Consider the following 14714-nt stretch of genomic DNA (forward strand, 5'->3'; position numbering starts at 1 on the left):
AGAAGAATTAGCAGAGCAGATTGGGGCCAAAAGCATAAAACCCTCTCCTAATCTACAAAGCAGTCTGTGTTCTGATTACTTGTTATGGTGCTTCAGTCTGGCGCACCAAAGTTGCACTGAAGAAACAAACGCAACTTGGACTCTATACAGCGATTAATGTTCCTGTCGATAACCAGCACGTGCCTTTTGTGCAAGAGGGAATTTTGTAAGCCGTGCACCCCCGCAGTGTTATGGAAACTGAATAAAGAACGGCGGAAGGCGTGGACATGTGATTTTTATAACAGAAAGAGCGAAATCAACAGAGAGAATGAACCTGTAAAACCCCGGAAAGTAGACGGCAGCATCCTAGCCACTGATCTCGATAAATCCACATCACTGACGTCATTACCGCTTGCCGAACCTCCTGACTGTTTTGTTACTAACGAAAACGGAACAGAGATTGCTTATAATGGATCCAACACAAAAACTATGCCTGAAAGCCCGATGGTCAATACTGACCAAGTAATCACCAACGTTTTAATATATAGAAGCCTTGCAGACTTCATCACTGAACACACGAGAACTATCACAGCCCGACATACAGATAATGCAAGGATTACGTTAGGTAAGACGGAAAGAATTTTTGAATGCGTCGCTGACCTCTTCACTGAAAACCAGTTCCTAAGGGCGCAAAACATAGAGATCCTGCAAGAAATATCTCATCTGAAGAGTCAACTTGAAGAACTTAAGAGCATGACTATGAATTGTATCACTTCGAAGCCTGGCCAATACAGGACTCCCATACACCTCTTCTATGCCCACCGATGGGATGCCACATAAGGAGAATGAGGTAACAGCATACAATCAGACTTCCGCACTGACAAAGAACTCAATGCGGATTCAAAAAGAAACCTATGAGGAATCAACTGATGAAAGTAACGTTGAAAGTGTAGATCCCCTAGGCCTCTTTACAGCAGGCCGAACATGCACACCTCACCAACTGGACACACCGAATCAAGCTTTGGATAGATCCATGATGACGCCTACCATTCATTCCAATTCTGTTATTAGAAACTGTCAGGAAACTCCTACAGAAACTCAACGTCATACTTACCTTGGCCTCCACTCCTAGGCTGAGGTTGTCACTGGGCCGTCCCTCACGTATCCAGAGGAAACACAACGAAGGAAAATCGCAAAACCCAAGAGGCAAAGACAGTACCGCAGACACGAAGAACTAAAAGAACGAGAAGATAACATATAACTTGGACAGCCCCAACTACTTGTCTCAAGCCTAGTGGCAACGCAGCACACGTTGACAAACAATCTACTCGCACAATCTACCTCTGAGCAAGTTAATAATGGCATAAGAGATAATTTGAACATATCTGTTGATGTATACCAACTACCCACAAAATGGCCTTCCTATTCATCTTTCAGATTAGACTACACAATACAAAATTCACAAGGGCTCCTTATCAGGCCCTACTTTCAATCCTCATCCCTCCCACCAAACTTCAGATGCACAGCCAATCACGCCACTGTCACATTCAGGGTCCATTCAACTCCACTGGCTGATTCAATACCGAAATCATGGATGGAAGTTTCTTCGAGATAGGATATCTCGAAGAAACGTCTCCAGAACAGACAGAAATATGCCGCAGAGGGTACTAAGGAAGATCCCCAGACAGGATAGCATCTCTATATTCTATCTGAATGCCCGTAGCATCCGTAACAAGCTTTAAACTGTAGAATAGCTTTTACTGTCACACAATTTTGATGTGCTTTGCATAACAGAAACCTGTCTTGACCGAAAATGAGGAGGATTTTCCGTATGCAGTGTCGGCTGGTTATATCGTGATTATCTGCTCCCGACTGGACAAAAGGGGAGGTGGAGTGGGACTCTTCTATAAAACACCACACATTCTCGTTACTAAGAATTACAAAAGCCAGTCCACTAAGTTCGAAGGGCTAATTTTGTCATGCAAATTTAAATCTGCTCGCATTAATATTGCAGTTATATACACTCCCCCAGGACCCGATGCTGAAATTATAGATGAGATAACTAATTGGCTCATTCATGAGCTTCGTCACTCGGCAAGGCATGTTATCTGTGGAGACTTCAACTTTTCCCCTCAACTTGTTCATCTTCAGTCTAGAATCTAAATAATCCATTAGGAATTCAACTAATTAATAATCTCCCCACCAGGGGTGACCGGAATCTTGATCTTGTGCTGTCATCAAGCAATTGCGAACTTGATTCTACAACAGAAAAAGCTTTTCAATCTGAGCACATGCCAATTTTAATTAACTCATATTTTCCGACTCCAAACTACAATGTCTCGACTAGGGTCCAGACCAAGGTAATAACAAGCCCAAAATTAACCAACATTAGTAAATGTATAGAAGCAGCCACTGCAATTCCTTGGAATGCACTTGAGCAATGTGATAATCAACTTTCCTGAGATCTTTTAACTCGCTGGCTCGTCACAATTTCTAATTATGCAGCCTTAAAGAAAATAAGGATCTCCGAACGTACGAGAGGATGGTGGATTCCTAAGCTGAGCAACAGCTTTAAGCTTAAACATAAACTCTACAAACAATGGAAAATGACAGGACTAATTCCAGACCGAACTGCGTACTCCAAAGGACGAGCAAGCTTCAACCGCCTCAAGTCTCAAGCCATAAAACATCATGTTGAAATCACACTTCGTAAGGGCGGTCAATCAGACCCAAAGAAATACTATGAACTCCCTCCACAGTTCAATCCTGAAGTGTGGCTGGACTTTATTGCACGAGTTCAGCAAAATCATCATGAGCCCAGTGATATTCTCATGTCTGATGATGATGTGCCCAGAGATGCACTTGAAACCATCGAATTAACAAGACAAGACCTTTTATCTGCGATTAATAAGTTGCCTGCAACTGGTACAGCGGGAATCGACAAAGTACCACAATTTATCATTAAATGTTTGAGCCCATATCTAAGTGACCCCCTCCTAGTAATTTTTAATACCATATGAAAAGGAGAATTTTTCCCTCCAATATGGAATACGTATTCTGTTAGGCCACTCCCAAAGGTTTCCCAGACCCATCTCTCGTTCCTCGTGTTTATTGAAATTGCTTGAAAAAACAGTACTGAAAACACCATGCACATTCTCCCTCACAGGCGTCAGCAAATTCATCATTCTTTAAAAACAGATCAACAGTTAGTAACATGATTATGACTACCAATGCCATCCTTTGATCATTTGAGGAGAAAGAAGAAATGTCAATCACATATCTTGGTCTACAAGCTGCGTTCGATAGTGTTCACATCATCACAGCCTTGCTTAAACTCCTTCGAAATTATTATCACATCACAGGAAAAGTACTGAAGTTTCTGACATTCCTTCTTCAGAATAGAACCATCCAAATGTACATAGGAAAGCAAAGGTATACTAGACAAATACAAACAGGCGTTCCACAAGGAGGAGTCCTGTCTGGAATTCTTTTCACAACTATCATCTACCCGCTAACACGCAATAGAACAGATATGATATCATATGCAGATTATTTAAAGATCTTAACAAAAATAAATTCGCCCGATGGAGCAGAAGACACCACAGTAACCATCAACAAGACCTTATCCGAAGTACAGCAGTAACTCACGAAATCTGACCTGCAAGTGAACCCTGAGAAATCAGCCATCAAGGTATTCTCACTTAAATCCACACCAACCATAATTCGGCATGCGATTGACGGAGTCCTGATCCCTTGCGTCGAAAAGCAAAGAGATCTGGGTGCGATCTTCGACAGAAAATTAAGATTCCATCATCATATAGAAGAACTCTGTGCTAAATTCAACAAGAAACGGTGGCTTGCCAAGCAGCACCTGTTACATATTCAGAACACAAACCTGATAAAAATGTACATCAGGATGATGATTTTCGGAAGTGTATTGTATGCAGTAGAGTTGTGGGGCTCGTCTGCAAACACCACAATTAAACCATTAAAAAGCAGCAGAATACTGGCTTCTGAAGTGGGCTACATGGAAGGGTCATCTCCCACAACAACTTCACACAACATCGATGGCCAAAGCGCTGAATTTAACCAGGTTTTCAGCACTCATGTACGAGAGAAGACTCATCTTCACTGAAATAATTATCGCAGGAAGAGTCTCAGCGCCCAACATTTGGGAAACCATCTGCTGGCGGATCCCCCAACCAGCTCTCCGCTCAACTCCGAAGCTTCTTGCTCTTCTTTCGAGGCTATAATTTAAAGATCGGTTCCTCCCTTATCAGACGCTCCATCTAGTCCAATCCCTGGATGCTGATTTGTTTAAAATAATAGATGATAAAAAGTATAGACGGTTCATCCTAGATCGGCACGTGGTCTCCACAACTACCAACTGATCTCAGATCGTTATAGTTGGGCACGAATCTCACAGAAAACCGGACTCAAGGAAACTATCTTTTGTTATCGCAATTTGTATTATTTTAGTTATTTATATTTTGTATTAGTTTTCCTTCCAAGTCAATATTATCTGCTATGAGAACTTTTTTTTTTTATATACATAATCTGGCTATAATTTAATCTTTATACTCTCGGCAAGGTTATCTCTGCCGCTTGTTAATCCCAGGCATGATTCCGTGAAGGGTATTGTAGAGTCGTGGTACCTGCGTGTACCGTGAACCTTACAACAAAGATCTTACTTATTTGTTTATTACTAGCAACCTTTTTACTAACCGGACACTGATAGTTCCACTCAACTCTATGGGTATCGAAACGCACACCTTCTGTCACTGTGGTGACGAGGAGACATGGGATTATGTAAAGTATGAGTACCCATCCTATGAACGACAGGTAACAACTGTTCCTAGAAATCCAAGGAATTGCCAGTAACTAGGAGCAAGATCTACTAAAGGACGTAGCCTCATATGTTGCCTTTACTCGTTTTGCCCAGGTTGTCTTCACCACAAGGTGCACCAATATCACCGCTGCTGGGGCAAACATGATTGCCGCTCGCCCCTTGCTAACCTGTACTGGGGTAGGATAAATGTAAAGCACCAACGTGCAGGACACTCTGCTCAACGGACGCTACATTGGTAACCCTTTCATGGGTAGGATACATGCTGACACCCTGTTTAGGATGCGGAATCTCTGCTGGCACTCAACCGAGTGTTGTGTTAGTGTGTTAGTTGTCTGACGGCATCAGGGGCTTCCCCATCCGAGTGCAGGATCCTCGCACAGAATGCTGGGCCAATGATGCTCGCACAGGGTCTCCTCTCCAGTTACTCTATGGTCTGCGCGGGTAGCAGAGTAGTATCATCACCGTAATCCCCACAACGGGTTGAATAGTTCCGGGTTCTAATCCCGTCGATGACGCGAGGAACTTAATGTGGTTTTTTTTCACTCCGTGGCCGTCTTAGTCGGTCTCAGGCGAAGTTAGTGACCCCAACCCTGGAAACGCCGGTTTATTCGTCCAACAATCGACCAGAGAACACATGCAATTTACAGACACAATGCACATTAGATGAAATAACTTTCTGGGTGGCCATAATGAAATAGTTGTTACTCTCTATCTCCTTCCCTAACCCAATTTCCCCTAAACCTCTTGGTGGGCTATGTTCTCTATTGGTTCACCCATCTTTCACCCAAGTTTTGATCTTTCCTTCTCTTGCTCGCTGTGTACTCTCTTCAACAAAAATCTTTATTTATTTATTTTTTTACTATGGCCTCTGTCAGGAAGCTCAGGCAACCTTGGCAGAGGCCAGCCAGAGTGTGATGGGTAGCCTGGCTCACCTTCCAGTGATGGTAACGGGGGAGAAGAGTCCCACTAGAGTCCCTAAAAGATGATAATGCCTTCTCTGTCATCATTCCCCTGCCTCATCTGTTCTTCTCTGTCCCATATTTTTCCTCTCATTAGGAAGTCTCTACTCATGTCCCGTCCAGAACAGGGCCAGCCTTTCAAAGTCCCTCCATTGTCCGTCCTGGCCAGAGTCCTGCTGTGGATACTGGGAGTTACATTCTGGTGATTGCGTTTTCCAGTAATTAACTGGCAGCATGGACAAGAACACCTTTGGAACGCCTTAATTTCAGCATTCCATGAACAGTCCATAAGATTTTCAGTTTCGGTAATACTGCCACCAATCTATTGGTACTTGACAATCATTTCATTTCGGAGTCAATCAGATCACGTCCTTTTCCCAATCAAGCAGTTCGTATGGACTGCATACCACAAACCTGCATTTAGCGGTTCTCGCCGCCACACGTTTGCCACATATGGGAGAAGGGAGAGCCGATTGCTAAAACATGGGTGCGGTCATAATACTTTGACTGGTCAGTGTATTTTACTCTAGAATTGAAAGGCTCATTCTTAAAAAATAGCCATCTTGGTTCACAGCTAGCAATTATAACATCTATCTATGGACTGAACAAATTGTAAGAAAAATGAGAGACACAAAATGCTAAATAACGCAAAGCAGGGTAATTTGTTTTTCATGGATTACCCTAATAGATTGTAAGGCATAAAATAAGACAGTCAAAATGAAGCTAATCAAGTCGCAGTTAATAATAATTTTGCTTTAACTATCCAACACGGAAAATGCTGGATCCATAATATGGGCCTTGACCTTATTAATACTAAGGCTGATGCAATTTACAATTTGCTCTGGAGTAGTGTCCTTGGCAGTGCAGGTTGTCGCTCGTCAGTCCCAAATTCTTGACCTTCTCGTAATCGCCTTCGACGTGGTTTAAATGCTGTAGTATTCGTTGCACTCACGTTAAGCATCGATAATATGCTTTAAACCCGTCACTGCATGCAATAAAATTTCTTCACGTTCTTCGGAACCAGGCCATGTTCAATATCAATATTCTTAAACACGAACCTAAGAGATTATTGTCAGATGCTTTTTATATTGTGTTCAGGTTTCTTTGCTAAGATATAAACCTTAAATACTCGTGGATGTCTCAGTTTAATGTTACTGGAGTTTGTGATCAAGATTTCGAAATTCAATTTCTTCCCATAATGTTAATCTGTCGACTAATCCTTTGTGACCAGCTATGTGAGTAAACAAATAATGTCCATTGATAATCTCTTCCTTTTTGAGCTCAGCCTGTACTAAAACATATTTTTGAGATATACATTTACGATTAACTTTCTCTTCTTGAGTTAAAAGACCGGTGATATAAACATCCTCCACCCAGAAGAAAGGTATTCAGAATGAAGCATTGTAAGCAGTCTCTTCAAAATCACACAGTAGATGTTTGCCTGCACTACAGCAGCAGCAATGCCAACAACCTTACAAGAAAAGGCGCTATTAGTGAAGCTGTACCATCAGAACAGCAGCAATGCAGCTGCGGCTATAAGAGAATTCCGGCGTCAGAAGGCCCACGTGGACCTATGACTGTTTGTGCTGTCCGCCAAATGATTGCGAAATTTGAAGCGACAGGACACCTTGGTGCTCAACCAGGTAGAGGTCGAAAACGAGTGGACTGCTCTCGTGTTGAACATGTGGCTATGGCTGTCGTGGACTTATCAAGTCAATCTCCACATGGAGATTGACTTGATAACTTCACGAGAAACAGCTGGATAAATCCAGCTGTATCTCGTGAAGTGGACATGCCGTATTCCACTGTAAGGCTAGTAAAGCGTCAGGTGTTTCGGTACTATCCTTACAAGATGCACATTCTACAGCAGCTAAAGCATGGTAATGCAGATATTCGTTTCATATACGCACTTCAGTTTCTGGCATTAATGACAGTGGATATCATTTGGCCATGGAACATCCTTTGGAGTGATGAAGCCCGCTTCTGCTTAAATAGACAAGTGAATACACACAACTGTCGCATTTGGGCAACAGAAACCCTCGAATTATGCAAGTTGTCCTGTTGTATTATCCAAAAGTGACAGTGTGGTGTGGATTTACGGCCACGTTCATGATTGGGCCATATATTTTTGAACAGGTAACACCAACTGGACCCCACACCTGTTCCGTCACTGGACAGCGATTTTATGAAATGTTGGCAAATTTCGCAATACCACAGCTGCAACAATGTGGGTGCCTTCAGGATAACATATTCAATGCAAGATGGTGCGCCACCTCACATCCACCGTTATGTCCAAAGATTGCAAAGGCAACATTTTACAGACGAACGGGTCATCAGCTGTTGTTTCCAGACAACTCGGCCACCCCGATCACTGGACCTCACCCCATGCGACTTCTGGTTGTGGGGTTTTTTGAAGGACCTGATGTATCGTAATGTCAAACTCTGGCAGATCTGAAGGACAGCATTAGACGTCTATGTGCTGGCTATTGCAGTTGACACGTTACGTTCCGCTGTTCCAAATGCTGTTCTTCGAATGGAAACTGTTGTTGACTAAAATTGAGGACACATTGAACAATTGTAGCGCTGTTCAAGTCATTTGTATTGCCACAGTGCCATATAGTGACAAGTTTTGTTATTTATTTTCAAATAAATGCCGAGCGCATTCTTTACTGTACCTGTTGTCCAAATTTCTCTTCAGTGCGAGCCTTAGAACTCGCCCAGAGCCCTCAACATTGGGATACTTTAATTTTAACAATTCTGTATAATAGTGTCTTGATTATCATTATTCCAAGCGATTTGCAAGATTTCCATCAGATTTGCAGTCAGTAGACCATAAGATGAAGATGGACAGACATCAAGAGGGTACAGTGCATTTAAGGTACAGGTTGTCCAAAAAGTTAATAAACATTGTATAAACAAAAGGTCCCTTGTAATATTTAGATATCCAGTTACTTTTTGTAACACAGTGTATTTATTGCATAAAAGGTTCTGATAGTTGCAGTTTGGACGAGGATGATGACCTGATCATTCGTGCACCAATTTGTTTACTGCAAGGATTGTACTGTCTACATTTTTTGCTTGTAATTTTAGCCAAGAAACTGATAGGTTTTTAATAAATGAAGTTTCTTATTGGATGAATCCTTGTTTCTTTTATGTCGACACCCTGATAATATTTGAATTTTTACTTTCGACAAAATTGATGCATTTTCAGAATATTTAAAATTTTCGTGTTTTATGTATTCTGTATACAAAGATAAATTATAGAAATTCTATAACAGTTATTCTTTTCCACTTAACCGTACAGAATTCGAGTTATCCAAAATGTTTTATAAGTTATTTTCGCTTTTGTATCTTCGTTTGATTTGAGCCTCATTATACAAGAATGGTTTAATTTTAAAACATAAATACTTCTTCACAATTAATTTTCATAATTCTCGGTTTCAGAAAAAAGATAAATCACCTAAAAAATCTAAATCTAAGGCTAACCACACTCAACCCTATTCTTCAGTTCTTGGGAACTATATCATAGTCATTCTTAATATTTTTAAATAACGAACATGGGAAGGATATTATCAACAAATGACTGTTCTTCAGGAGCTGGTCAGAACATGGTCGCTTTCGTTCTCCTGATTAATATTTTAACCTTCAACAGGTGGATTTCTCAATTTTACTTATCATGGAAGTTTGTGGTCAAGATTCAAAGATGCGATTTCCTCCCATAACAGCAATCTGTTAGACAAGCCCATCTCATCATTCACGTGAGAAATCAAATGCTCTCCATTGACAATCTTTTTCTTTAGGTCATCACCAAACGTTCCACCAGTGTGGCATCTATTTCGAATAGACTTTATGCCAACTTTCGCTTGAGCCGCTACAAAACCGGTGATATAAACATCATCCAGCCGAAAAAAAGGTACTGAGGATGAAGCATTGTAAAGGGATTCAATGACCTCTGGCGACATTACATAAGCTATTCCAGAGCAGAAAGATGGATATACGTTGCTCTGATATTCATCTCTACTTATATACCACTTGGAATTTTTGTTTCGTACAACAGCAGGTCTTCTAAATTCACAACATAATAGATTTTTTCCAAGTTTCTCAGAGCCAAACAATCTGCGCAGGAGGTCAAACAATTTGAATATATTAATCAACATATCATCGTCGCTTTTCAAAACATAAGTGTAATTAGAGCAGTGATCGAGAACCCATTTCATCGATGCAAGAGCCTTATAGGTCAGATTTCGATAAGTGTCCAGAAAATCGAACTGGACAATGTCACCAAATGCTCGCTTTTCTTGGTCAATCGATTTTTGAACATGAGAATCATTCGTCAGACCCATTACAAACACTGTGGCAAAGTGGAATCTGTCCATCATTTCAGGATGGCTCCAAGTGGACCGAATTATCCTTCTGTGGACAAAGTGATCGGTGGCAGAATGAATGTACGTTACTACAGATGGTGGAATTTTATTACGTCGGCAGGTTTCGGAAACGTTAATGTGAGTTACCTGGACAGATCGGGATACATACTTGAAGCCGATCACTGAAGTGCCATATTGCATAATATTATTTTTCCAATTTAAGATACAAAGGATAAAAACAAGTATGACGCAGAGCAGAATAATCCTTCGGGTATTACGTCCCATGTCTTCCGTTCTTCAATTCTGAAATGAAAATAAAATAATATTAATTACTTTGGTGTGTGTTTGTGTGTATGTATAGATTACAAATTGCATTTGTCTAGAATATGTGATCATTTAATTTTCATTAGCAAAAAAACACCCAAGTAAATAAGGAAACATAAATTATTTGCAATCTTCCTCTTCCCACAGTTAAGTATCCAGTTGCACTTTAAATTAATTAAAACTGTCGCCCTCAACTACCTTCGAGGACAACTTGTTCAGCAATCAGCGATTCGCTAGCTAAAAGAAAAATGCCTGCAATAAACCTCAAGCTTTGTAATTTGAATTTCTGACACTTAGATCTGAAATTCTTTATAGCAATGAGAATTCCATATTCATTCATTTTACTAATCCTTCTCAGAGCATTGCTAAACTCAATCAGGTCACCTCGGTGGTGCCTGGTTGCAAAGTTCTGTAGTCCAAATAATCGGAGTCTTTCCTCATGCGGTCGTCCTTCTGCCGATCTCTACATTCTTATCCGTCTTTGAATCATTTCAAGAAGCTTGATGTCTTTTTTCAGATGAGGACTCCATACTTGAACACAGTATTACAAATGGGGTCTTATAATTGCCTTGTACAGTGGGCTTATGACCTCCCTACCTCTACAAGATGACATTCGATAAATCAGCGATAGGACACCATGGGCTTTCCTGGCTGCCTCTTTACAATTTTCCGAAAATATCATATCTGCCCATATTGTAACTCCCAGATCTTTTTCTTCATCCACTGTTTTTATTTCAAGCCCCAAAATTTATAATCTATTTGCGGGTTGCTGATCGCCAAGTGTGTGACCTTGCATTTAGCAGCCCTCTGCGTTCTGTCTTGTAGCCACCCAACAATCCATCTTGGAATCTCTCCAGTAGTTCCTACCTGTTCAAGCTTATACAGTAACCTCTCATGAAGGTCCGAATCAAATGCCTTGCTAAAATCCAAATAAACTATGTCGAAATTATTCCCTAAATCCATCTCATGAGTAAGTGTGTCAAAATAGCCTACTAAATTAGTGAGGCATTATTTACCCTTAACAAAGCCATGTTGTGTGTCCTTCAGAATGGCATATATATCGAAACGTCCCTGGACTGCACTCTTGAATATTGCTTCTAAGATTTTTTCTACAATTGAAGTCAGACTAACCGGTTTGTAGTTACCAACTCACTGCACTGAACTCCTAGAGCCGCTTTTGTGTATTGGCGATACATTGGCACTTCAATCCAAGGGAATCTCCGGTGAGTCCAAAGCTGCTCTCATAATTAACCTCAATGGTTCAGTACACTCCCCGCGTTCTCCTTCAAAACTACCCGGATATGCCATCAACACTTTACTGGCCTTACTCAAAAGTTTTTCTAATAAACAATCATCTTTAATTACAACATCACTAATTTTATATGGATCAGCCTCATTCACACAGCCTCGTCTCGGCTTAAAGGATCATTCTTCAGTAAAGATCGCTGTAAATTACTTATTCAGTTCATTTGCAACATTAACTGGGTTATCTAAGAATTTCCCACACCCAATGCACAAGGGTCCGATCTGATTATCTTTCTTCTTTGATGTTTTCACATACATGAAACATTCTTTGTCCGCATTCTTTCCTCTCTTATCAATGCTTTCTCATACTGAGCCTTCGCCTCCCTGAACTTGACAGGCACAAGGTTCCAAATGATGGAAAGGTTTGTTGGAAGTTTCGTATTTAAAACGTTTAATGTGGTGTTCCGGCAACATCATTCTATAACAAGTGCTTCCTTTTGGAAATTTTTTTATAAATTGATTTTAATTTTATAATTGTAATGGCTGAATCCGTTAGAGGGTTGTGATTGCGGGTATGTATATGCTGCGGGAAAGGGGTTGCTCGGGAGCAACCAATAGGACGGGAGACCGGATTAGTCGAAGCGTTTCCTTTGATCGGTTACATCGTGAGATTAAACAGGAAGTAGGTGCACTTCAAATGTTCGGTTTCAAATTAAGACTGGCGTCTGGCTGTCTGTGTTGGAAAGTTTCGTATTCTTTAGAAGGAAATGAGTGAGATGGAAATGAGTGTTTGTGGCGGTGGCCGGTCGACATCAAAGGTTCATACGGCCTGGGAAGAAAGTAAAGATATTCAAAGGGGAGGTTGTATCGCGTGCTAAAGGGACAGCATGGGAATTTAATATTAACGAATGAAACGGAACGTAAATTTAAATGGAAAGGGGAAGATTGGTTGAAATCCCGAATGGGCCAATCAAAAGGGGCGCTATGGAGTTCAGGGAACAAAAAGAGAGAGCGCAGGAAAGAATGAAGTCCTCTCTCGTAAAAACAAGAAAGAAGGAGTTTGAGGGGGGAGAAGACGGAGGAGAGAAAAATAAAGTAAGTCGGGCAGTGTAGAAATGTAGGGCGTGATAGAAAGGGGCTTAGACAGTAACAGGGCAAATAGTTAAGAGTAGAAGTAACGGGAAGGCCAAGGATGATGAGAAAACGGGATTATGAAAGACAGTTAAGTGTGCCAGGAAAGGTAACGACCTCTGGGAGCAAGATGCATCAGAATGATCTTTAGTAAAGGAGGAGTTGCGCATTCAAGCAGGAGAAAGGACACCAGATCCATGCAGCCTAGAGTTCCGGAAATTTATCTGAAGCAGATACAGGACTAAGTAGATGAAGGAGAGCCATAGAAGATAGCTTAAGAAGGAAACCTGAAACCTCCCTGGAAAGGAAAGAAAAAGATAGAAGTAGGTGAGCAATATATTAAGTACTCTAAGTTAGCAAGGACTGTTAGTGAATTAGTGTAATAATTAATGAAAAGGGGGTAGTACTAGAAAATAAAGAGAACGAAAATTTATCTCTGAAGCAGAAATACTAACAGAGTTTATTAGGTTAAAGGGGGTTACTGTATAATGGAAGGGAAACTAAGGAATGAATAGTAGATGAGATTGATATAACAGATATAATGTGTTAGGAAGGGTAGTAAACTTACCAAGAAAGATTCTGAATATGTTTTAAAGTTATAAACAAGTAAGTTGTATGAGAAACTCTGAATGTAATGTTTTATTGATGAAGATGGTTGGTTTATCTGAATGACAAGTAGAGACTTTAGGAAAGTTAAGACTGGTCTACAAGTATATTGTAACAGAGTGGTGAGACCACAGAGCATAATGATGAAAGTAGTATATTTGAGTGTTAATATAAGAAACGGAAATGTATCCAGGAGTAATGAAATGAGTATAGTGAATGTATAAGTGTCAGGAGTTAATTCGAGCAAGAAGAATGAATCAGGGGTTTTCATATAATGCTAAACTCAGTTTATCACGTGAATGGATATGAAATTAGAATGATTATGCAAAGTACCTCTGAGTCGACTTTGTATATTAGGAACGTATGTTTTCTTTTATTCAGTTGTATATGTGTATGTAATAAATTTCATGTTTTGCTTTCATTTGAGTCCTGGTAATCTAATCAACACACGCCTTGCTTGCCTCTTTAAGAGCTTGCTCTCCCGCAATTAGGCGAAAGAGTCCTGGTTTCTGATTATGGGGAATCAATGGAAATTACCCTCAAGAAATTGAGAAGCTTCTGTGATATTTGCAGACATAGCAGTCAGGTGACAAAGAGTGGGGTCTTGTAGGTGTGAGGGCACCTAAGAAAACCTGAGTTAAATGCATAATAAGACAAAGAAAGATAATAATAAAAAGGATAAAATAAGGAAACAAAAATCCCCCCACACGTGCTTATTGGCTCTTAGCTTTCTTAAAATAATGTCGAGTTTATTCTTTAATCTGGAGCTATTGTATTGCACTTTGTCTATGTACGCGTTTTTATCTAAGATCGTGCTCCCTTATCAGCTTTTTGTGCGATAACATCCCGGTTTTTCGTTAGTTTATGGATGTTGGAGAGCTGTTATTTACTCATGCTTGGTTGAGATACCAACCGTAAATTAATTATCTCAACCAAACACAAGTAGACAACAGCTGTCCAACATACGTAAACTAAGGGAAAAGTGGGATATTATCGTACAAAAAGCTAATAAGAGAGACACTGTCACGATCTTAAATCCCCCACCCGGCGTGGGGAAGGCATTGACGATACAACTGTGCTACCCTCGCAGATGTCAACTATTACATATACTGAACATTGTGTTATTGTTATGCGGTTCCCGTGGTTTCCCACAAATCCGCGATAAGTACTCTGTTAACATTGCAAAGCAAGTCAGTGAGAGTTGTGGGAGTGGTGTGTTGTTTGACTGGCGTCTTCGTTACTGGGAGGCACGATCAC

General features: G+C 40.6%; 1 protein-coding gene across 1 annotated transcript; it reads right to left on the reverse strand.

The window, feature by feature from the left end:
* Positions 1–9461: 9461 nt before the first annotated feature.
* LOC150088742 (beta-1,3-galactosyltransferase 5-like) lies at positions 9462–10436 on the reverse strand. Its single transcript, XM_090370298.1, has one exon. It carries the CDS (start codon positions 10434–10436, stop codon positions 9462–9464), a length of 975 nt encoding a protein of 324 aa, XP_090226424.1.
* Positions 10437–14714: the final 4278 nt, after the last annotated feature.

The sequence above is a fragment of the Mastigoproctus giganteus genome, chromosome 3, assembly GCF_048544385.1.
Source record: "Mastigoproctus giganteus isolate SK-2022 chromosome 3, ASM4854438v1, whole genome shotgun sequence".
NCBI classification, from domain to species: Eukaryota; Metazoa; Arthropoda; class Arachnida; order Uropygi; family Thelyphonidae; genus Mastigoproctus; species Mastigoproctus giganteus.

Excerpts from the sequence above, each read along its gene's own strand:
- LOC150088742 (XM_090370298.1), bottom strand. The coding sequence starts at position 10,436 with ATGGGACGTAATACCCGAAGGATTATTCTGCTCTGCGTCATACTTGTT.